General features: G+C 43.8%; 1 protein-coding gene across 1 annotated transcript in view; it reads left to right on the top strand.

Moving 5' to 3' along the window:
* GRID1 (glutamate ionotropic receptor delta type subunit 1) overlaps positions 1–25,792 on the top strand; it is a gene marked incomplete at both ends in the record, with an annotated part of 697,530 nt that overhangs the window by 451,724 nt on the left and 220,014 nt on the right. The window contains 3 exons of the mRNA XM_080926245.1: positions 5,843–6,013; positions 18,283–18,444; positions 19,904–20,023. Of these exons, the coding sequence (XP_080782371.1) occupies positions 5,843–6,013; positions 18,283–18,444; positions 19,904–20,023 (453 nt within the window). The remainder of the gene's footprint in view (positions 1–5,842; positions 6,014–18,282; positions 18,445–19,903; positions 20,024–25,792) is intronic.

Raw genomic sequence — 25,792 nt, 5'->3', positions numbered from 1 at the left:
AGGCAGTCCAAGGAAACAACTGTACAGAAGAGGAACGGTGATAATTAATCTTAATGAACAGCTTGATGGGATTTAGAATCTCTTAGGGGCTACACTTCTCAGTATGTGTGTGAGGGCATTTGTAGAAAAGTTTAACTGAAGAAGGAAGAAGGACCCATGGGCTGGACTTCCAGACTGAAGGAAAGGAAGACTTAGGTGTTGAGCATCTGACCAGAAGTGGGGCCATTGCTGTCATTATCTGACTACATGCTCAGTAGAGATTTTAGAAATGGTTTTAAGGAGAAAGTTTCAAGAGTTTGGAGCTGTAGCCTAACCGAACCCCCCCCCCCTTATCCAAATGCTATAAGCAGAGCATCATAGGTTGTTCTGCTAGAAGGGTGGAGGCTCAGAAAATGCAGATAATGAGATCCGGCTCATGAGGTTTGAGGGGAGAGAAGAAAGACTCTCAGAAACTAGACTTGTGGCTGTTCATGTTACATTATGGCAAAGGACCACATTTGACAGATGGTACCACAAAGAATCCAGATACTGGACCTGTATCTGAAGCATGCATTGTTTTCCTTATTGGATTTGGTCTTCCCATGACCTGAACTTCCTTTGCTATACTATGGTTTTGAATGAGAATATTGCCTATCTGCACTGTGAATTGGAACTATGTAATGTGGGTTTTAATTTTATGGTTTGTGTTAGGTCTCAGAAGGGACTTTGGGTTTTGAACTGTGTTGAAACTCTTAGTTGGGTTTGTCATTTGCAGCTTCCATGAAAGGGTATTTACAATGACATACTCTAGATGAAGGAAAAAGAAAGATGCCAGAAAAGAGAGTGGAACTGATACATATGTGTATGTTGGTTACATAGACACTACAGAAGTACTTCTATAAAACAACAGAGATAATGTACACTGGAAGGCCATAAGGAAAGACAGAATTACATATTGGACATTGCTGACACCTTAGCCAAGCATCTGGGACCTGGGAATAAGCATCAAAGAAGAAAGAAAAATACCGAAAAACATCATATTTAAGTATACTAATTACAATAGGTTAAAAAAAAAACTAATGAAGGCTAATAGAGAAAATCTAATTTTCCAAAGCATAAATAAATGGAAATAGTAAAAAAAATAATTCCTGGTAATATACAACGGAAAACCAAAATATGTAATGTAGGTAATATGATAGAAATAAAATCCAAATATGTAAATAGTCAAAATCAGTACAAATGATTAGAATTTTTACTTATATCTCAAGTCTGGATATCAACATTTCTGGTATATTTTATTTACAGCTATTCCAATGAAAACACAAGGCAGATAAAAATCAAAGGAAAACAAAGAGATGAACAGGGTAGATTCTAAACACTATACAAATGACATGGTGTAGTGAGAGCAGGTGCAGTAACCAAAGGGCAAGTAGCATTTTAAAAAATAAACAGGGTATTTAAATGCTGATAAAGTGGTCAGCTCAGCCGTGAGACAGTCTTCTAAATTTGTGTGTAACTAATAAACTAATAGTAAGTCTTTAAAATATGTCAATAAAACACAGGCAGATTTCAAGAATAAACAAAGCCCTGATCTAGTGGACCTGAAAATAGATATTCGGCAGCACAAGCATGTAGCAGAATCACGTAAAGCAGTTGTTCACTGAGGCCACAAAGCAAAGCCGCATGAAGCAGTTCGCAGTGGCCACAGAGCAAGCCTCTCTGTACCCCAGCTCAAAGGGTTTAAAGACTGACTTTCATTAAACATTCCACAACTTGGAGAAGGTATTTGCAGCACATGACAAAGGCTTATTTAGAATAAATTTAAAATTAAGAGACCCATAAATCACTATGCAAGAGACTCACTCAGTGTAAGTTTAACAGTCCACAAATATAAGGAAGGAGACATTAATGCATCAGAGATGCTCAAACCTATTAAGAATTCAGGTAGTCAAAACGAACCCTAATAGTACTCCAAGCTATACTCATGGGACTGGCACATCTTAAGAAGTCACGTAATATATGAAGTGAGCATACAGGAATCACACTCCCTATATCACATGGTTATAAATTGGTACAACTTCATTAGAAATTTGGCTCTTTCTAATAAATTTAAACATATTCCTATTCTCATATCAGGATACCACATAGGAGAAATTCTTCCACAGGCACATGAAGACACACAGGAAATTGTTCATACTCACCAATCAGTGAATTGCCTGTTGTCAGCAATGGGTTAATAAAGGGTAACCCATTTGGCATGCCATGTTATCATGTGCACCTACACAAGCACCATGAACAAACCTTTAATGTTTAACGTAATATTTATTTTGTACTTTACACGTGTTTTACCTGTGTGTACGTATGAATATGATGAGCATGCAGTCCCCCCAGAGCCAGACAAGAGCGTTGGAATCACTGAAACTAGAGTTACAGATGGTTCTATGTCTCCATGTGGGTTATGGCTCTTAACCACTGAGCCATCTGTCCATCCCATGAGCAAGTGGCTTTATACACTACTGGGATATTATTCAGAGTGAGAGTTTGCTCATTGGATTCTGTAATTTTTCCAAGCTCCAGATGACTCTGATGTACAACAGAGCATAAGAAACATGGTGTTAAAACCAGATTACAGGAGGATCCAAATTGTGCGGCTTATACACACTTAACCCAAGTGCACAAGAGTAGGCCATCTATGCCACTGCATGACAAATGCTGTTTGTGGGAAGAAGGCAGGAGTTAGGTATGGGAAACCTTCCAACTACGATGTGGGCATCATTTTATTTCTCAGTTTGATGGAAGATAAAGTGAACTCACTCTATTATTCGTATTTAATGTGAAAAATTCTTATGCATATTCCACAGGGGAGTTTATACATGATGATATAAAAAGTTACTCTTTTTTTTTAACTCGGGTAATCCAGTGAGCTTCGTGCGATACTGCTTTCTTTTCTTTTCCTTTTTCCTCTGCTCGCTTACTGACATTGCACCGTGGTGCAATCACGTTGTCCTGCTGCTTGTGTTCATCTGCAATACTAGGTGAATGAATGCATAACTGGGACAAGGGGAACTTAGCCATCCATGCTGCTCCTTTCAATGGGCTGCTCGTATTTCTCTCTGGACAGCATCCTGCAGCCTGGCTTTGCTTGCATTGGTATAGAGACACGTGCTAACTGAACAGGAAGCGCTCACTGAACCCTGGAGGGCTAGTCAGACAGGAGTAGATCCTGGCATGGAGCTGCTAGATACACTGCTTAGAATTAGGGCAAGGGTAGGAGTCCATCTTTTTTGGTTGCGTGTAAATAACTGAGGACATTTCCTTGAGCAGAATCCCAGACCCTGATTGCAGACTGGACTGGAAAGGATAGTCTAGAAGCACAGAGAGGGAAGTAGGAGTCCACTAGCAGGGAGAGGACCGTGTTGTGACCCATGGCAAGCAGGTCAGAACTGGGTCAGGGAAGACAGGAAGGTACACAAAGCCTCAGCCGATCCCCGCTGTGAGGGAGGCATATGGAAGCTAATTGGTTGTCAGAGAGCAGTGCCAAGTCTTTAAAGAGTCCTGAGCATATCAGAACAAACTGGGGCAAGGGTTGAGTCCCCATCACTGCCTATAGTGCAGTGTCCCCTAGCTACTCACAAGAAGTGAGGAGCAGGTTGCCTCGGAAGTACTGGGCCACCATGTAGGTCAGATCCCAGGCACATGTCCGGAATATGCCTAGAGTGTGATAGTGTGAACCCAGTGTTTCTGGTTTGTCCTACTGGCAGTTGAAGAAGCAGGAGAGACTTAATCAAAGGATTTCTGTACGAATGGCTGCTGCCTCTATAGTAGCATTTTGCATCAAGAATGTGTGTGAAAAACACATGATATGAGACACCTGTTTTGTCTTCTGTCTTGTCTCTAATGTCTCTGTACGTAATTCCAGTTTTGTATTTTATGACATCAACACTCCTCCTTTCCTTCTGTCTCCATGTAGTTTATTTATTTTCTCATTTAAATCTGTTTATTTTGTTAGAGTCAGGATCTTACTCTAGGCCAGGTTGACCTGTACTTGACTCTGTAGTCCAGGCTGGCTTGAACTTGCAGCAATTCAACTTCCCTCAACTCTCCAAATGCTGGGGTTACAAGCATGAGCCACTGTGACCGCTGATAGCATGCATGTTTTTGATAAGAAAGCCACTCCCAAACCCTCTTTACTTGTAGTTTAACTGTCTACATGTAAGTCTTTTGACATTCCTCCTTACTTTGAGGTTACGCTGTGATTTCTCACATCACGCAGCCTCCATCCTTTCTCCCAGAAGGACCTAGGTCCCCAGGGCAGCTAGAGAAGAGCTCAGTGAACATGTTCTGGCTTTTCCTATCCTCTGCTCACTCCTTGAATTGTTGTGTGTTTAGGGATTGTCACTTCTGACCAATTTCTCTATCTTTGATTATCTCCTGGTTCCCATCCTTTGTGAATATAAATCTCAGTGACATGGGTGTAAATCCAACTTGCAACAACATTTTAACTCACTCACTTTAACCAATCTTTCACACACACTCTCTCTGTCTCTATCACACACACACACACACACACACACACACACACACACACACAGAGAGAGAGAGAGAGAGAGAGAGAGAGAGAGTATTATCCTAATACAGACCCTAATTGCTTTATTCAGCATCTTACCCTAAACATGTTATGCTCTATTTTAAATGATTTTGAAATTCCTATCACTAATTTTCTGCTTGGCTGTCTCCATTTGTACTGTCATAGCCTCAAAAACTAGAATGGGTCATCTGCAAAAAGGAAGATTTAAAGATTATGTTAAAATACAACAGGTTCAGTTAAATAGTGACTTGAAGCCAAGTATGACTGAAGTAATTCCTTAGAGACAGCGAGCCTGGGATGTCCTTAGTCTGACTGCCCTGCTGTTGGAATAGAGGGTGTATATTTGTTTCCATTTCTTTGTAGTTCAGTATTAGACCCAGCCAAGCAATCTTGCATTCTCTTCTCTGCCTGCTGCCCCCCATTTGTTTCTCTCTAATGTTTGGCCCATAATGCAGCCAGAAGTTTTCAGAAAGGCCATTCCGATTATAGCATATTTGTACCTAAAAATTTCAAACTCCTTGCTAGCCCCAGAGAAAATGCTTGCTTTCTATGTTGCTGCTGATGTTTGAACTAGCATGGTTGGACCCGACATCTCCATCTGCTTCTCTTACATGGATGCTTCCACACGGAACAGAGTGCATCTACTCCCTGAAGACTCAGAGTCTCAGTCATACTTTGTCCCCAACACAGCCACATGCACATGTTCACACACGTGCACATGTGCACACACATGTGCATGTATTACATACCACATGCAAGCATGTGCACGCACACTCACATCTTCTTTACCTTTGTCTATTCTTGGTCTTAGTCTAAGTCTGGTTTCTTCTTTGGAGAGAGCTTCCTAAGGCAGCTCCTTTTAAAATTTCTGTTCTTGAGGGTGAAATGACTAATAATTGGATCATAGCATTCTTGGGGCTGTTTTATGGGATGAATAATTCCAAGTAAAACAGCAGGTGTATCAAGGCCTAGCACAATCGGTATCTGTGATCCCTGACACATTCAGTACGCTCTATAGTAAAGGGTTATTATCAGCATCCACTACACCTTGGTGCTTACTACAGACAAGAGCTCAGAAGGAAGGTTGAGCGATCCTGCTTATACCTAAGAGATGGCAAGTATTTTTGTAAATAAACAACCAATAAAATGGATAGCCAGGGCCAAATCCCTTTGACCATGTCAGCAATACTGTTTGGGCTTTCAGCCTGGATGTCTTCTAGTGACTTGTTTTTTTAATTCATAAGGGTATAAGCATGGACTTGATTATTTCTTCAGGAAATCAGCGACCCCGAGATCCTGGATCTGGTCCACAGTGCTCTTGGCAGGATGACCGTTGTCCGGCAAATCTTCCCATCTGCAAAGGACAACCAGAAATGCATGAGGAATAACCACCGCATCTCTTCCCTGCTCTGTGATCCACAGGAAGGCTACCTCCAAATGCTGCAGGTCAGTACAGCACAGAGTCTTCTCCATGCATGGCTCTCACCACACCATTGGCCTAGGTTGGCTACAGACTGGGCCTGCTGGGCTCTAGATGAACATTATTACCCACCCACTTTAATGGCTAAAATGCTGTCATTCACTGAAATGGAGTCCAGTGGACTGGACACAAGTGTTTCATCTCAAAGTAGCATCAGCGGTAGGTAATCACGCCGGGTATTTAAGGGAAGGCTTGCTCACAAGGCACCTCTGGTATTTAAAAGCTACATGATTGGAGTGAGCAGATTGCCGTCTCTTCTGCCTCTATGCTGAGTGTCTTATGGCAGGATGGGGGTGGAGGCTTTCTTTGTGTTTTTCTTTGTAAGAAGTCACTTACACAGACACCGAGCTTGTAAAACACTTTAGCACAGCCCTGGTACATCTGCTAAGTGCTGAGGCATAGGCCAGTCAGGAGGCTGTAGATCTCCACAGAACGGAAAGGCCAAGGAACAGGTTTGTAGCATGGCCACTTGCTATACCCTTTCTTAGATAGGAGCTATAGAAGCATATGTTAATACTGTTTTGATATGTGTATGGTCCTCATCTTCTGGTAATGTGGCCTTGGCAGGGGAAAGAGGTATTCTGCCTATGTACAGATAATTCTCTGTATGAACCTGAGAACATCAGAGAAACAATACAGTGAACACTCTCAGCTCCTCCGAATTCACACCAATTGGGATATGAGGCACAAGATGCTTGATGACTCAATGTGGGACACGTGACGTATAATAAAAGAAAGTATCCCCTATTGGGTTTGTGGAAATTGCCTGTAACTTTCCTGTAGGGTACACCCAGCATCTGAAATCAGGCCTACCTTCTTTCCCCAGCAAGGAGTGAGGAGTAGAAATCAGAGTTGAGACCAGGAATGGCTGTATCTGTCTCATGAATGTCAGCCTTAATTAGGATCTTTGGTGCCACCACATAAGAAGATCTTCATAATGAGGGAATCGTGGGAACCTTGGGTGGGCCGTAGATACAGGTAATTAGTGAAAGCCTGCATCCTCTGTAGTCCCATGTTGTCAGAGAAGAAAGCTTGTCTCATAGATGTGCCACAGGAGAGACTTGTTCTTAGTGCTTAGGAAACATAGGTGACACAGCTTATAGCTGCAACACCTGCCCTCCCTTGGTGCTCACCGTGACACAGAGTATACTGATAAACTAGCAAGACAGAATAGCCCAGATATTTCTGAGGTTGTAAGGATTTGATTAAGAAACTGGAGCATTGGCTTCGACAGAGCCATGAACTAGAGACATTGGATTTGGTGTTAGAAAGGCCTGTGATACAGTTTCCCTTTGTCTTCTTTTCCTGGGGGATGGAAGAGGTGACAAGGGTCAAGTGTGTCCCTCTTGCTGTAACACCATCATTTCCCCTCTCCATGTGGGTGTGTACAAAGCTGGATAAAGGGGCAGGCAGCATGAGTGTCCTCATATGTGCAGGTGAGGGAACATCTTCCTTGCTGGGCCTGCACCCATGGCTCTCCTTTCTTGGATGATCTCCCAGGTTTCCTCTCCCTTGGTGAAGTTTATTGCTCTCTACTGTCCTCCATCCTGCCCTTTCGCCACCTCCTAACCCACCATCCATTTTCCAGCTCTCCTTAAGTTACATTGCTACAGCTCCCCCCAAATTAGAGTCACTTCCAACTGTGCACGGGCAGTGCAGGGTGTGGCAGAGTAGAGAAGTCTGCACTTCTTGTCAAAGTCCACGATGATGCTTTTGCTAAGAGATGACAGTTCTGACACCTGGAAGAGTCAAGCTGTCTCAAGCACTTCAGTTTTGCCTGATGCAAAGGGTCTGTTCTCTGGAAGAGAACAAGGGAGTCTCGGGGCTGAGGGGAAGTCTAGTTGATGGCATCATCATGTGGCAGGTACCCAAGCATGTAACAAAGGCACTGAGGCATACACTTCAGGGCCCCCTTCCTGTCCCTCTTCTTTCTGAGACATGGGTACCACAGAAGGAGGAGAACTAAAGAACAAAAGCATTGGGACCTGTTCATGAGAGTTGAACCACCACCACCACCACTAAAACTATTACCGCCGCTACCACACCCACCACCAAAACCACCACTGCCACCACATAAACCAGACTGCTTGGGTGCAAATCCCAACCATTCTAGGTACCATTTAGTCACTTAATATTTCTTTTTTTTTACTCTGTGCCTCTGTTTCCTGCATTGTTAAGCCAAGACATGAAAATCTGCTACTCTAACGAATCTCCATGAAAAGTGAATGGGAGAACATGTGGAAAGTATTCAGTACAGAGGTGGACTATTAAAAATACCATGATACGGGGTGTCCTGTACTAATAGTTTTCCACAGGAAAGCTAAACGTGCATGCATACCCATGTCTTAGGTGCAAATATTACCCTGTAAGGGAGAACAGTTCCTACCCCTCGAGGCGTGTCACATGCTTTGTGACTCCCATGTCCCCATCACATACTCAGCTGTTCACTCACAACTGCCTGTGTGAAGAGAGCAGGCCATGCTTTTATCTATTTAGCTCCTCATGAGGACCCTGCTCACTGCTGACCATCAATAAGAATAGATGAGGTGAGCCTGTTAATAATGTAGGACTCGAATCCCAAGTTAAACGGTCTCTAGAAGCCTCTTTATGTAGAGATTAGTAAAGCACTTTATTAGAGAAATCTCTTTTCTCTGTGCGTTTGTTGTCTCTATATCCTTCTGTGGGGCTATGATGGGAGGGAGTGTGGATTTATTTACTCCTCTGCCCAACTTGGGCAGCCTGTAGATTCATCTCATTTACAAGCCATTGCCTTCAGTTTCCTCAGACACTATTACCACTTCTTTCTTTCCTAATGACAGCATAGAAGGCAAACTAATTTCTACTAGCCTCTAGCTGTGAGATTTATTGAAAAGACTCAAACATGCTTAGAACAACCAACTCAAAAAAATTGCTGTCATGGATAATTAACTTTGTCTTGATGAAATTAATGAAAATCCCTCTGGAAATGGAGCCCCTAAGTCCATCTTCGCTCCTTTCTCTGATGGCTGCCCTTGGGATGTTGGTTCTAGCTTAGGGATCGTGGAAGCACAAGGAATTTTTGCCAGGTCATTCATCATCTGGCTTCTCTACCAAAGTGCCAACTGGTCTCTGAGAGACTCTGTCTTCCTCTTTTATCCCTATGGTCAGGGATTTCTGTTTTGAAAAGCCACACAAGTGCTATTTTCAAATCAATTTGGTTGCTATTTAGTACCTATTTTCCTTCCAAGTCCCTTGGAAGAAAAATACCTAGATAAGTGGCTTCCAGTGGTGTCACTGCGTTCGCCTGTGTGTAGTTGTTTATTCTTTTCTACAAAGCACTGTCTGATTTGGGTGTTTCTCGTTTTTGTTTTCTTGACAAGTTAGTTTAGGGCTTGTCTGACTCAGCCAGTAATAAAAGTGATAACCAGCCCCCTAGAACCTTGAAAATTTGCTGAGATTTCCCAGGATGCCTTCCTCAGAGCAGAGTCACCATTGTATTCATCATAGGAACTGCCTCTCCCAGGGACTTCAACTTGTAATTGAACTAACGGAAGCATTATGACATCGTCACCCATTTATCCAAATGTGTTTCCTGAACATGGCAGGAAATGACATGGACTGTGCATCTTATCTAAGCTGTGGGGTCCAATATGTTATTGTCAGGCAATGTTCCCAAGACTGGACTTTTGGCATCTTTATGGGCTTAAAAGTTGGTGAATGGCTTGACAAAATCACCTCTCCCTCTGACATTCAGTTTGCTGAAGAAAACCGCTGACCTTCTAGTTCCTATTTTCTAGAAGCTTCTCTTTCTTTCCCCCTGTGAAGGGTTGTCAATCTGGTAAGAGAAGCTTTTCCCTCTGGAGCATTCCCCAGGCTAGTTACCTCAGATTTCATGTCCCCTCTGGAGCTATACTTAATGGTAAAGACTCCAGTAGGCAAATTAACATCAACAAGGATGTAGAAGGCTGTATGAATCAGGTGCATGGGTGGTCTCCGTGGGTACAGCTGCTTGCTACTTGAGTTGCAGGTGTTCACATGAGCCTTGGTAGCTGAGAGAGGCAGATGCTTATATGGAGACAGATGTTCTTCCATATTCTTCCTTCTGACTCAGTGGTGAACAGAGCCTCCTACAACCCCTTTCCCCTCAGCTACCATCTGCTCCATTCTCTGGCCTGGCCACAGTGCCCTCTCAAGACAGGTGGGCTAGCAGCAGTTTGGCACAGAGGCCTTGCTGGGGCATCTGGATGTCAGATTGTCCTCCCAGCTGGACTCTCTGTTGACTGCTTATCTGACATTGCTGGCCAACCAGAGCCTGTCTGCAGATTTGGTCAGAGGTCAGTGTCTGCTGTGTGTCTCTATGATGTCTCCCCAAACAGCCCACTTTGCTTGATTAATGATAGAGAGAAGAGCATGCTGGGCTCTTTAGAAGGCTGGAGGAAATGTGGCTCTTCTTAATGAAAATCTTACATTTCTAGCTCTGGATTGTGAGGATAATGGACTGGTTAGAGATTTCTGCTGGCCTGTGTGTCTCTGACCTTGGCCTGCTCTTCATCTTCCTTTTTCCTTCAAGCATGATTCTTACCCCGATCCTGCAGTGTGCAACTATCCCCTGGCCCCCAGAGCATGACTGAGACACAGCTGGCGTACCCTAATAAGTCTTGACTGGAATTTCAGACTTACTAAAAAGAAGTCAAGCACCAGGAGGCAGACAGTCTGGCTGCACTGTGGGGTGCACAGATTATCCTGACCTGTTGAAGGCCAGTGGAGGTGGCAGAGGACTCAGCCTGCTGGCGTCCAGACGGGCTTAGACTCAAGGCCCTCTTGAGTTTATCAGCATATTTTAGAGAAGTATGTATGTGGTATGAGCTCAGGTACTGATCCTTTCTGTAGTAAATGAACAGGCTGCCTACTCCCTGCTTGTTAGTGCTTAGGTAGGAAATATGTTTTTTCCTGGTTCCATCAGTACAAAAAACTTATACCTGCACAAGCTAGTTGTTGTCGTTTGAACAGTTTCTAGGGTGACTATATTTGGATGCAGGGGCATTGGAAACACACAAGGTTGTCAGGGTAGAACTTTCATAAATGGAACCAGAACCATCTATAAGTATGACTAGAGTCCTCCACTTCTGAATCAGGACAGGGGAAGAAGGCCTGCTATGAACCAAAAACAGACCCTCATGAAATGTTGACTCCAACAGTACCTTGATTTGGGATTTCTAGTCTCTGGGAGTTGAAGAGTCTGTGATGTTCTGCCATAGTGGCATGCTCTAAATGGCCTTGGACTCCACGATAGTGTCACCACCGGTCTAGTGGAGTGACTTCCCCATTGTTTCCTGTCACCCTTCTCAGGCATGCTCATTATTTCTAAATGGTGTTCCTTCTGTGCCAGCATTCTGGTCTCTCTCCATCAAGCAGCATCGCCTCTGTCTTTCCCTCCGGGTATTACTCTTTAAGCAAATTCTTATTTTCATGTGAAGATCAATTTAATAGTCTTTCTCATGGCCTTTGTTTCTGCTGACATAGGAATGTTCCCAAATTAAAGCTAGGTACTAATGTATTGGGAATTCTGTGCTAATACTTAAGGAAAAAATAGCATCAATTTTTCCATTTGTGGACTTCAGTTAACTTCATGTAATTGTTCTCTGGTTCTCCAGTGGTTAAGCAGGTCCTCATGAGTTTTTCAAGCACTACAGTCCCCATAGAGCTCAGGGCTGAGTTTTGTTATCTGCTGCCTAGAAATGCTTCCTACACTTCTGGTTCCCTTTCTCAGAGCCCAGTTTCTGCACAGATGAACGAAATCATAAATTTCTGCCTTACCCCATGAAGACACAACCTTGGGTTGTGGCAGGCAATGGGGATGGAGGGTAGCATCCTCTATGAAAATAACTTCACGTCTCTTTGATTCCCATGAATAGGTTTAAAATGATCTATTGGACTTCTCTTAGTTTAGAGGAATTAAGCAGCTATGTGTAGTGCCTAAGTTGGACATTTCTCAAATGTGCTCACACTTCTTTCTCACAGAACCTTAAAATTGGAAATTTTGTTTGTATTTTTATTAGAGAGAATGTTGTGTGCAAAGACCCTGGGGCTGGGAGAGTAATGGTTAATCCATAGGGTACAACTCTTGGAGAGGCCTGTGATAAGACACTTGTGAAGGATCAACTATGCAGAATGGAGCAAGAAGGCCAGGCTGAGTCAAGGTGGCTGATATCTGCCACCTCCTAAGGAAGAAACGAGGAGCTGGAATCATAATATACCAGTGGAGACTATGTGTGCCCATTTTATGCAGGACCATTTGAGAAGCTACTTCAAAATTATACCCACTGAGCCCAGGCAGAGGGTCTGTGTGCTAAAGGTGTTCATATTTGAAATCTCGCTGAGATATGTCATGATGCTTTTCTCTCAGGAACCTGGCTCAGAAAACTACAGAGCACTTCGTAGACCCCTCTACCTCCAATACTCTACTCTGGGTTTTCTCTTACTAGACCATCTATGAAGTACCAGTGCACTCAGCCCTGAGAAGCCTAGCTTAAGCCTTGGTAGTAACCAAGGCAGATAAGACTATGGTGCCAGGAAGCCAGGGGCATGTCATCAGGTCCATGTGAGCAGACACAGGTAGAGTTACTAATAAGAGATGATCTTTGCTTAGTCTCCTGTTCTGTAAGCTACAAAAGTCAGATATAACTCCCATGTTCCTTTGAAAGGATATATGGCCTTGGAGCCTTGAGGAGGAACATGGTGCTGGCAAATACAGTTACATGGTCAGTACCCCCACAATCTGTATAACAGATCTCTGCTGGGTCCCAGCTACTGAGGATACCCTGGGCATGACCTCAGCTCATTTAGCTGAAATTAGGAGCCTGCTTAAGTATTTCACTTACCCCTTCCACTCTTTTTCTGTCCCTGCTGCCTCTTAGAATGCAAACACATATAAAGACACCAGAAGAAGCCTTTGTACACAGGGCTGTTGCCATCTGCATTTCAGAGGGGAGTAACTAGGGATGCCACATTGCACCTCTCCAGGGGTCCAGATCACATGGCACTTCATTGGCATAAACAGAGATCTATGAGCATTCAACAAATGTGTTTGATGTCACTCAGCAAGTGAGTATGAATCAAAATCTAATTATGTGAAGCTTCCTGTTCTTTTAGAGAAGAGCGCCAGGTTCCCCAAAGGACCTTGGATCTTTGCCTTATTCTGCCTTTTTCACATTTCCGACTGCACTCCCAATGGCATCTCTGACTTGGTTATAGGTTCTTTTGTGTGTCTCTATTGTGCCTTTGGCTGTGCTACTGTAACCGCTGATTCTCCAAGTTTCCCCCACATGGTATTCTTTATTGGTTTGAACCACATTGTGCTACCATGTCCCTAGGTCAGCCAGAGATGTGAGCCTATTCAAGTGTGAGTATCAGGATCTGTTTAGAACAGTCTATCCTCTGCATGCTTTCCTTTGACTGATGAGATTTATGTAGTGCCTTGCTTCAGATGAGAAACATCAAGCCACATCCTATTCTCTGTTTTGTAGACTGTGGCTCTAGCCTGTGCTGTTTACTTCCTATGAATTAGTGTTCATGTAGCTAGGGGCTTCTTTCCTCCCAATCTCTCCTTGCCTTATCTAATACTGACATATACATCCATCTGCCTGCCTTGAAGAAACCCTTGTCTTTATTCATTAGGTCTGGAAGAGCACCCTGAGCACAGATTATCTTTCTATTATATGTTATTCCTCTTTTTTTTGATGTAAAAACACATTTCTTAACATCTCAGACAGTAAAAACAGGGCCTTCCATGCTCTCTGTATCCCCCACATGAAGCCACCATTGAATTCTGATAAAGCATGCCATTTCTGGGTATACAGAAATGTTGAAATGTTAGTTTCTGTTCCAGGATGGGCAAGTCCTGAGACATCTACCCAGGTGCAAGAACTAAGTTAAGAGAAGATGTAAACACCAGTAGGTACAAACAGCAGTGAGGAGGGAGATCAAGAAGTCATTTTCAGTAGGTTCTAAATGAGAAACAAATGAAAGATCTTACCTGCCAAGTTGGAAGTAGCAAATCTTTTTTTCCTGATGCTTTATATTTACATGAAGGATTAATGTGTGCATTCTTACCACAGAAGACCCATCAATTCATTTTCCAGCCAATCTATTTACCCATTCCCATCCTTACCTCCCATATCTATCCATCTATCCATCCATCTTCTATCTATCCATCCATCTACCCATCCACCTATCTATCCATCCATCTATTCATCCATCCATCCACCCACCCACCCACCCCCATCCATCCATTCATCCATCCATCCATTCACCCATCCATCCATCCATCCATCCATCTACCCATCCATCCATCCATCCATCCATCCATCATCCATCCATCCATCCACCCACCCACCCATCCCCATCCATCCATTCATCCATCCATCCATTCACCCATCCATCCATCCATCCATCTATCTACCCATCCATCCATCCATCCATCCATCCATCCATCCATCCACCCACCCACCCACCCCCCATCCATCCATTCATCCATCCATCCATTCACCCATCCATCCATCCATCTACCCATCCATCCATCCATCCATCCATCCATCCATCCACCCACCCACCCACCCCCCATCCATCCATTCACCCATCCATCCATCCACCCATCCATCCATCCATCCACCCATCCATCCATCCATCCACCCACCCACCCACCCCCATCCATCCATTCATCCATCCATCCATCCATCCATCCATCCACCCACCCATCCATCCATCCCACTCATCCATTTCAACTGCTTATCACTATATCCATCACCCATCCATTTATTATTCATCGTCCACTAACCTAGCACTTATTCACAAACCCATCCATCTACCAACTTCTCCACCTACTTATTCATCTATTTATCTATCACTCCTTTCTGTCTGTCTGTCTTTATGTCTGTCTGTCTATGGTTCTGTGTCTCCACAGGGCATTCATCAACCAAACATTGATCAATCACCAGATTTGCATCTTTACTTGTGACAGGTTCCAGAGATAAACAGTCAGATAGCTAAGAGTTTAGTGAGGTAAACATGTCTATGAACTGACACGGTAGAATGCTACGGAGGAGGATGTATCCAAGGTGATATGGGGGTGGTTCAAAGGCCTATCAATGCCTGGAAAAGATCATTTCTCAAGCCAGCTCTTTTGAACTAGAATACATTTACTCTCCTAGGCAGACATAGTTGTAGGAGGACTGAGGGCTTTCTTTGGCCTTTCTGATTCACGTTCTGCCTTTTCCTTTTCATTGTAGGCCTCTCGGCATTCACACAGTTGTTGAGTGCGTTGATTCATTGTGATTAGAAGTGCTGGGGGAAAAAGGAAGAAGTCTTTTGAGTGTCAGTCTGGGCCAAAGCTGAAGTAGCACAGTAGACTCTGGTCTGATATAGGAGTGAATCCGCAGGTGTGGGCGTGGGTCAGAGGGTCTTAGCTGACTAAATAGAACCAGCTATGAGTGGGCAGCTTAAAGCTCCATGAATGTCTTAAGAAATCTTTATGCCATCAAGGACTTTCAGTTTCTAGTTATCCTTTTAGAAAGAAGAAAAGAAAAAAAAAATGCTCAAACTCCATACCAGTTCTTAAATGGTTTATATCCCCTTGTAAGAACATCTTCATTACAAGTTTGTATTCCAGAGGGGGAAAGAAACATCAAGACAATTTTGCAGAGGTGGATGCTCTGGAGGGCTGTTTTGCTGGTAGGATTAGGAAGAGCGTTAGTCTTGTTCCTTGAAAACCTGTTCCTTCTAGCTTGAAATGCCTGGAACATAGTCTTGCCATTGGCATGCCTTCCCCTTGTGACAGGGACAAGCTCCCAGTGTAGGAATGTTCCTTCCTCTGATACTGTGTCAGTATTTGTGTACTTCAGGCACCTAAAGAGTTGCCATGTCCTTTGCATTGAGTTTCCCTTTGGCCTAGGACCCTTGTTTGGCCTGCAGTCATTGGTCATGTGGGCACATTCCAGTTGTTTCTGTAGTATTCATCCTGTTCTTACTCCTATAGCATGATGTTTATGGTGACCACAGGAAGCATGAAGCCCAGTGGCAGGTAGAACAGAGTTCTTCATCTCTGGCCAGCATAAAGGAAGCGATGATCTCTTCCTGAGTGTGTTACAGTACAAAGGGAGAGCTAGTTTGAGCTCAAGAACAGTCCTGATATAGAAAATGTTTTGGTCATCTATATACCTCTAACTTCAGCTTCAGTTCTGAGGGACAGTTCTTGCTCAGATTGTTATCTAGGAACCAGTGAAAAATGCCTCTAACAGAAGCAGTTAGGGAAGTGGGGGGCGATGAGGTAGATGTAGCATTGTGAGGTCATCATTGTCTCTCATTTTTCTCCATTTATTTCCATTGTTGTTTTTCTGAAATAGCTTTAGCAGGCTCCTTGCTGCTTAAGTATGCAAAGAATGATCTCTTTGATCCAGTTTGCAAGATATCAACCAGGGGCCCCAAAGCTGTGCAGGCATGGATATATTCTCTCCCTCGCTCCTCACTTATTGTCTGTTTTGCTTTCTTGTCCTCTTGGATGATAGAGTGGGCTGAGGGGAAGGCCTGAGAGCAGAGTTTCTGTCCTCCATGATGAGGGCCCCCCTGCTTACCCCAAGCAAGACGGTGAGCCAAAGCCCTCCCATCTTTGGATTGCATGGCAAGGGAAGGTTGGCTCCCTCATATCAATGTTGATTTTACAGTGGTATTCCAGTTTCTCATTTGCCATGTCCCACATGACTTGGGTCTGAAAACCTGACTGAGGTAGTGAGGGACTGAAGAAAGGGCAGACACATGTACAGAAAAGCTGGGATCACGTGGGCTGTGATGTAGTGGCACCAGCTACCATAACAACCTAGAATCATGATGCATTTATTATGTGCAGTACCCATGGGTAGGCTGACTAGTCTGAGGAGGGGGTTTCTAAAAGCAGGGTATCCTGGGGCTGTAAAGACTAGGAGGAGGAAGCTACTGTTGCTAGTTTTTGAACACACTGGTTAATAGTTTGTAAACGCTTGTGTTTGTACACACGGCCAACATTTGTAGTTGGACTAGAGGAAGGCTTGGTTAACACAAAGTTCTAAAGAGGAAAGCTTTGCTAATTTCCCACAGGCCAAATGCGGTGCTCACTGACATGGCCAAACCTAAGCTGACAATACAGATTTCTTCAGCACTGTATCTTTTTTCACTTTTACTCAGAGCTTCCTCAACTCCTCAGACTCATTACTCTCAACAAGCTCAGAGATGGAGCCATGTTTCCTTTATGAGCTAACATCACTGCAGTTGGCCAACCTAATTTATAAATCACAGATGCATCTGGGATGGCATTGCCTATCAGACATAGGAATCTCTGCTACTTCTTCATTGCTGTACCATTACCCAGGCCACTATTCACTCTGGGTTCATCAGTGGCTAGGGTGGTCTTCCCAACGTCCAGGCATAGTCACCAGCTTTCTGGTGCATAACTCCATCAGTGTATCCATCTCTCCAAGTTTTCCCTGATGCTCCCCTTCAGCATGTCCTAGCATGACTGCATCATGACCTCTTCTTGATCCTTTCCAATCATCTTGTTGCTAGCATCATATTAAACCAAGAAGTCAGCGAACCATGGCCCTTGGGCTGAAGCTAGAACACTGTCTATTTTGATAAATGGTGTTTTATTGGTACATGGCTACACCCATTTGTTTGTGAAGTATCTCTTGCTACTTTCTGGTTTTAACTGTGGTGTTGAATAGTAATTAAAAGAAGCTGTAAAAGCCCCAACATCTAAACATTTTACTATGTGGTCCTTTACAGAATATTTTGGTTGTTTATAAGGCCCTGATGAAGACCTTGATCCTTTATACCTTCATGATTTTGTACATGTTTGGCCTCCCTTTACCCTACGCATTCTTACCTTCTTGCTCCATTACCTGAACAGGTGATCTACTGGCTTGCAAGCCTTAATCATGGTGCTGATCAGCACTAGTTCTCATTGCTGCTATGTGAACATACCTGCCACTCTTATTTCTGAGGCAGGTTTGGTATTCTCCTAGCCTAACTCCTAGCTCACTTGGGTGAGCTGCTGAAAACAAACATAAAGGAAAAAGATACCAGGGGGGCAGAGGTTCTATGCCTATCAAGCTCACAGGACCAGGGGAGATACTGTTGCTGTTCACATCACTCAGCTTTTTGCTGCTTTTCATTTCATTCTTCAGTAATACAGCAGTGGAGAAAGATATATGCTTTTCTGTCTTTGCAGATCTCCAATCTCTACCTGTATGACAGTGTTCTGATGCTGGCCAATGCCTTCCACCGGAAGCTGGAGGACCGGAAGTGGCATAGCATGGCAAGCCTTAACTGCATACGGAAGTCTACCAAGCCATGGAATGGAGGGAGATCCATGCTAGACACGATTAAAAAGGTATGTGTGAGGAAGTGCTGCTTTCTAAGGCTGCCCAAGGCTGGCAATATTTTCCTCATTTGCATTCCTACTTAGTTGGTGCAAAGCTATTTTGCAGTGTGTGTGTGTGTGTGTGTGTGTGTGTTTGTCTTTAAGAGACCACTTGAGTCCTCTCTGCAGGATTTTCGTTTTGTCATCCTCTTGTACCTATATTTGAAAGTGGAGTGAATTGTGTTCCAGGCTCACATACTTCAAATGTCTGCACAAGAGATCTGGCTTCATAGGGTTAAGTGACTTGCCCAAAGTCAGAAGTAAAGTCATAGAGCCATAGCTGCCTGTCTTCTATCTGTTCAATGTTCCTTCATGCAGAATTTTTCCAAAAGAAAGTTATCTTAGGTTTTATGGAATGTGCTGCTTATCCAAAATCTCATCATGTGCATGCATGTGTAAATGTGCACCCATGTGTACCCATGTGTGTGCATTCATTATGTACATGTGACATGTTTCATGTGATAAAGAGTAGTGTTTTAGACGATCTAATCAAAGTGAACTGGGTAACCCATCGAAGACTTGTTAGAGTGTATGAGTCTTTTGAAACTTCCAAAGAACATTTCGGGAAATCTACGATGCCAGAAACCTTAGCCACAATTAATTAGACTTGGTTTCAGTTGTTGTTCCAGTGTTGGTTTAAATTCACTGCAGCTCAGAGCAGAGCAAGGCCTCTCAGGACCAGTGCAGTTTATGGTACACTCTCTACTCCTTGAGGCCACAGGCAAGAAGTCTTGGTAAGAGTCACACCCCAAGCTGAGAGAGAGAAGGAGATGATCATGCTTAAAACTTGTTCAGTCCCGCACTGCCTACTGTTCCTATAGGCCCTTCTGAAGGTAGAGACATGGGACTGGCGTGTTTACCACAGACATCCTGTACAAGGTATTATACTCTGAAAATACTTTTTCTTCATCTGATGAGCTTTGTGCTGTGGGTCTGATTCGCTTCAGAGTAAAGATGGAAGATGGGCAGTGGTCTGTTTAAGACAGCAGATGTAGCAAAGCCAAGCCCTATTCAGTGCTCCTATTTGCTACCTAAACTTAATGCATGCGTTGGGCACAAATCTTGTTGACTTTTGACTTCCCTCGTGTCAGGTAAGTGAAGCATCCAGAGCAGGTTGCAAAGGCAAAGAGAGAACTTCAAGAGTGTAGAGACTGACAAAATGACATTTTCATTTCACAGGTAGCATAGTATTAGCACATAGCAATAGCTGTAAACACACTGACTGCACTGATAGCAGGTAAAAACCTTATGGATTTTGTCTGTGAGATTTAGACCGTCTGTGAAACATTTATCTTGCTCTGATGTCCTGGATCTCCTAATGGCTCTGTCATTGCTATAGTCACTCATGTCTGTTCCCGCCTTAGTGATCCCATTCTCTACCACAGACAACTTTTCCCATCTCTATGTGTCTTTTCCTCCTCTCCTGCAGGGACACATCACTGGCCTCACAGGAGTTATGGAGTTTCGGGAAGATAGCTCAAATCCCTATGTGCAGTTTGAAATCCTCGGCACAACCTATAGTGAGACTTTTGGCAAAGACATGCGCAAGGTAAGCTCTCTGGTCCTCATCTTAAGTCTTTTTGCTTCAGTACCACTAAAGATGACAGCCGATGCAGTGCTTTTGGTTCCAAGCAAGAACTAACTTACAGAGGAAGCCCCCTCCAGCTTTTCTCCTTGATGTTGGTGTTTCTGAGGGACGTTGGAGAGGAATCATAGAGAGTTTTCAAGCAAGAAGCATTAATAGCACAAACATGAGTCGAGAATGGGTCTCTGGGAATCAGTTTTTCTTCCTTGGATGAGTATAACAGGCTACCTGGAAGCTAATGGGAAATACAGGATTTTCCCAGAGTTGAGAAGTCAACTTCTGAGAAGTTATAGCCAGGGTATCTGCCAGACTCAGGGGTGGAGCAAAGCCATGGCAGGAAAAAAAAAGAACTGCAAGGATGGGGGGGGGGGGGGTGGGACTGTAATTCAGGAAAAGGGACATGAGAGATGGAAGGGCAGGATAATACAAGGTATGGCTTGGCTTTCCATCTGATGCAGATACAGGTGCCAGGCCTGAGGGTATTTCCAGTGGAACTGTGTTCTTCTTCTGATGGAGGACTGAGGTGTCATTATAACAGTTGAGGGAACAGTGACTCAAAAGAGAAGCCTCAGCGATAAGCTCTGAGAGCCTATGCAGAGTTTATAATGGGTGTAGAGGAAGGGCAGAGGCTGCTGTCTTGTGCCTAGTCTACCCATTTTCCGGAAATGTTTTGTGCAAGGTAACCACGTGCTTGTTGAGGCCCGAGATTATAGGGCTCATGTGCAGGGACTGGGAAAGAATGAAAGCACTCATTGATTGGTCTAGCCACAGGCACAGATTCATGTCGTCACACCCAACCTTTGCCATATACTTGGGGGCAGATCTCTCTACCAATGACAATGCTTCAGAAATAAAGGCTATCCTTGTAACAATGAGGATGAATAAATTCTCATCCGAGAAGCCTGTAGACAAGTTGGGGGCAAGGCAGGGGTAGGCAAAGTTTACTTGATAACAGGTGAGTGACTTTGGGTTCAATTCTAGAGAATCATAAAAGATGGATGAGTGTGTGGAGGAGTAGAGGGAGATCTGCAGAGCAGGACTGGGGTAGTGACAACACATATGGGAGGCTGACTCTGTGGGGGAAAGGCCAGTATGTCCTGGAGTCCCAGTATAATGAGGAGAGTTGGGTCTTTCAGCCATGCTGTGTTGGAAGGTGGGGTTATGAGTGGGTCATGTCAAGTCTAGGTATGGCCAATATGTATAGCTTGATGTTATCTTAGACCCTTAGGGGTTTGTTTGTAGTGCCATTCAGGGGATTAATGACTGTGCTGTCACATTCAATCGAGTTAAAGTGTGACTGGCAATATCAAAGGGGTTGAGGCTGGCTTATGATATCTGTAATGAATTGCCCAAAAATGTGACCCTTGGTTAAGGTCTCAAGATAAATGGTTGCTACTGGTCTGGACCGAGTCTATAAGAAAACTTGCTTTTTTCTCGTTGTTGAGATTTTTCTCTCTTAAGAGAATGGGAGGAAAGGGGATCTCATTTGGATACTCTGCTCTGATTGTAGAATTATGGCTGTCGGCTGAAATCACCATTCACATCAGCACTATGCATAGCTTTGTGGCCTCATCCTTGAGTGCTTTTCTGAGTGTAACTGTAAAGCCTTGTCTGATGGCTCCTCCAGTATCTCTGACCCTACTCTTTTAGCTCAGCTCCAACTCCGAGGTTCCCATAACGTATGAAATATTGCCAGTGGTCTTCTGCTTCCTCCTAGATGGCTTACACCCAAGCCCTGTAGACCCCCATGCTTGTACTCTGCTGGACCCTCTGGGTCTGGAATGAGGGGAGGTACTGTGTCATTCACTCTTCATTTCAGGTGTCTGGGCCTTCCATGTTGCTACGGCAACACTCCTCAAAAATCCCGAAGCCTGTCAGAACTGGAATCTCACAGTTATAAGGAGCTTCAGAGCAGGAGGTCTAGATGTAATTGAGTTGGAACAGAAGCTGATTTTCAAGTGGTCTTTATTTTTAAATGTATTCTTTTGTCATTTAAAAATTTGCCCTTACTAACTGCATATTTCAGTTGTTATCTGTCTGCCTAACAGTGTATCATTGGGAGCAAGAAGCTATGTGGGAGGCAAGGAATAGGATATGTGGGAAGCAGAATAGCAAATGTCTGCTATTATGTCCTGGACACAGTCAAGAGAGATGGGATGGGGTTCCGGGTAAACAGATTAGGAGTGGGTGCTGGGGCCTAGGACACTTTTGATAGTAGAGTAGGGCTTCAGTACCTTGCTAGAAAATAGTAGGAAGTCAGAGTACCTTAAGGAATATGATAAAGAACATTCATATAAGGGTCAAAGTAACTGAGACTGGGTATAAGATTTGAAGATAGTTTCAGAGTGTTGAGGGCAACACAGTGATAGCATAAAAACTTCTTCTCTTTGGAACCCCATAGATGGTGTTTTTCTGTGACTGCTTACCATATATAGCCATCAGGAGAACCAACTGAAAAGATGGCTGGGTGCTACTCCTTGGGTGGGGTTTGGGCTTCCCTGCCACGATGATGCATGCCATGTATATTTAAATTGAAAGGCAATTACAGCAAATGAAAGCTAACAAAAATCCAGTAGTTTTCTGAAGATTGGATCCTAAAGGAATCATCTCAATTAGGGAGCATATAGATATTTTTCTTAAACTAAATACCCTCATAGAGAAATCTCTGGGAGGGTGAGTCACCCCCATGCTTTAGATTAAGCACCATTAGGAGGCTGTGGTTATTCAGCCCGGCTATTGGAAGGAGTGGGTGATTGCCTTTCGCTGTAGAGTTCTGAGCAAATACTGATTAAATGATCTCACGCAGGAAGAGTGTTCTTGTTGAGGGAGCACCGGTTGGCAAAATCTAAAGTCTAAGAGATGGTTCACAGGGAGGGAGTCTACAGACAGTAATCTGCTACTTGGAGCTGTTTGGCCCGCATTTGCCACTGGGGGCAGTGTTTGCACAGACGCCTCTTTCAATGGCAATGGAAATAGTTCATTGGTTTGGAGGGCCTCTAATGGTGGCATGCTTTGTCGGGCCTCAGAACTGTTAAAAGTTCACAGATTTCTACTTGCTTTGATTCTCTTTGTTCAAACAGAAAACATTCTGAGGAAGGTCTTGTCAGCTAGTCTGAACAAATATCCTTAGGTTATGACATCAACAGCAACAGGTATGTTGGAGGCCAGCTACAGTAAAATGTCCCAAGATGGAAATTTATAGAAACCGCTTGGCATAGAACAAGGAAAATAACAGAAACTATTGACCATCTTCTATATACAAGGGTACATTATGTATATTGTCTTATTGATGCCAAAGCCATTGGGTCTTCCTAGTTCAGCCTTTGCTGACTTTCAATAGTCTTTTTTCTTATATTGGCCTTTCTTCAGATAAACTGTCTTTCTCAGAAAGCTTCTCTGAAACAGAGGAACCAGGCTCCTAGCACTGAGAGCATTCCTGCTTGTTTGACCCATCAGCTTTGCTGAAGAACAGATACAGCTTCTTACCTCCCAGTTTTACGGACTGTAGAAATTTGCCACACAGAGTACCAGAACTAGAGGCCAGACATGTGCAGTGACCACTGTATCCCTGAACAAGCATTATGGGATTACTAAGTCCAGTGTGCCAGGGCTGTGCCCAACTCCTCTTGTATGCTTAGGATCGGATGCTCACTGAGACCAGCATCTGAACTGAGTTTCGACAACTTCACGTTTATATGAGTTTTTATATCCGGGGTGGTATTGGTGTTTTTGTGACCAATGAGAGACAGTAAACATGGTTATTAGATTGTGCCCTGTGCTCCAAACATGGTTTTTTCTGGATTGTGACACAAGGTAAAGCCCAGAAGGAGCATTTTCCATTACCCAATCACTAAGATTGCCTGCCCTTCTGCATCCTAATGACACAGATGTGGGGCCTTGGTCCCTGTGTGGTAGGATGCTGTGAAATATGCTCACTGCCTACAGACACTTTGAACTTCATTTCTCTGGGTGGCAGAAACTTGATTAACTGGAGGGCAGTGAGCTTCCTGGGAAGAAGGGTGGGGAAGTGGCACGAGAGTGGGAGGAGTTTCTACACAGCCTGCAGGGGGGAGGGGTTCCCTTTGAGACTTATGCACTAGAATGAAGGTAACCTGGGGGAGCATAAAAGGACTTGAGAAGAACATTGAATGAGGACCAAGAGAGGCAGTCCAGCCTTTCCTCTAATGGCAAGTCTGATTACCAAGGCTTTCCCTGGGACCTGAAGATGTCTGGCATCCATACAGGACATAGATTGTGATTGCAGTAGGCAAGGAATTTGTTTGGTCAGGAAGATCTGTGCCTCTTTTTACCACTAACTTCTCTCTGTTCCTCACATTCTGCAGTTTCATATATACTTTTCTTTCTTTCATCTTTTTTTTTTTTTTTAAAGTAAGGATCATAGACTAGAAAGCTTTAGTATCTGTGGCTGTGCTGGTTTCTTGGAAGGTTGAGATGGAGACAGAGATAGACACACAGAGAGAGACAGAGAGAAACAAAGAGGCAGAGACAGAGGAGGAGCAAGGGGAGGAGAGATCCTTCTTGAACAGGAGGCAGAATAGTTTTGTGATTCTGCCCCCCACCCCGCAGTCTTCTCAGAACATTACTCCACCCCCATCCATTCCTTCCTGCTGGCCTGGGCCCCCCAACTTCAGGTTTTCCCCATTCTAACAACATTCTACCTGGAGATGGGAAGTTCAGATCCCCCTTTACTCTTTCATGCTGCTGCTTTTATCTTCCTTGTTCTTTATACATGCAGGGGGTAGACAGGAGTCACAAAGCCCCACCCTGTGATGTGATGATGTCCCAGGGAGGACCCTGTGGCTACTGGTAATTTACAGAGTGATAATTGCTGATCACACAGCAATTGCTATGCCACAGGTTTCCGGTTCTCACTGGGCTCCAGAAGACATCATTAGCATTCTCTCTCCATCTATGTTGCCGCCTTACAATTTATTCTTTATTCTCAAGAGTTCAGAAGTTCTGAGTTGTAAGGCTAATTTGAAATGGCCCCTAAGAGTCAGACAAAATCTGATGACAAAGCTGACCAGCTTTTACCTGGTGGTTCTCCAGGGGCTGGTGGCAGGAGCCTGGAAATGATTACAGAGGAGATAGCTGTGTGCTGAGGCAGGACTCCAGTCTAGCCTAAGCAATGTGTATAGTCTATAGAAGCTGCTGTCCTAGGGGCTCCTGTACAAAGAAGAAGGAGAAAGGGGTGGAGGAGGAAGAAGAGGTGGAGCAAAAGGAGGAGGAGGAAGTGTAAGAGGAGAAGGAAGAGGAAGGAGGAAAAGAAAGGAGAGGAGGAGAAAGAAGAGCACAGCAGCTTAGTCTAGCAGATTAATATTCTTGCAGCGTTTTTCCTAAGTAAAAGGTCAGCTCTTCTGAGCCCCTGTGTGTGCCAGAACTGCTTTTGACAGAATAGCAAACCAATACAGACACCACAGCTTCATCCCAATAAAGACACGAGAGGAAGATGCCATTAAGTCTTTCATTTTAAGTAACATTTCATCAGTGGGTGATCATTTAAGGCAGAAGCCTTTGGAAATACAGATAAGTGAAATGAAGAATGTAAGGGTCTACTAGAGCCTCCAAACTAAAAGATAAAGACCATTTGCAGTTTTGGTCTAATTTGTTTGTGGGTTTTCTCTCTCCTTTTCTAGAGGGTTACAGAGAGTGATAGGTATACTTACCAAGTTATGATCTATTATATATACATTTTATGTCCAACCTTTCCCA

Source organism: Micromys minutus (assembly GCF_963924665.1).
Source record: "Micromys minutus genome assembly, chromosome: 12".
In the NCBI taxonomy this organism is placed as follows: Eukaryota; Metazoa; Chordata; class Mammalia; order Rodentia; family Muridae; genus Micromys; species Micromys minutus.
This window is presented reverse-complemented; position numbering and strand designations above follow the sequence as displayed.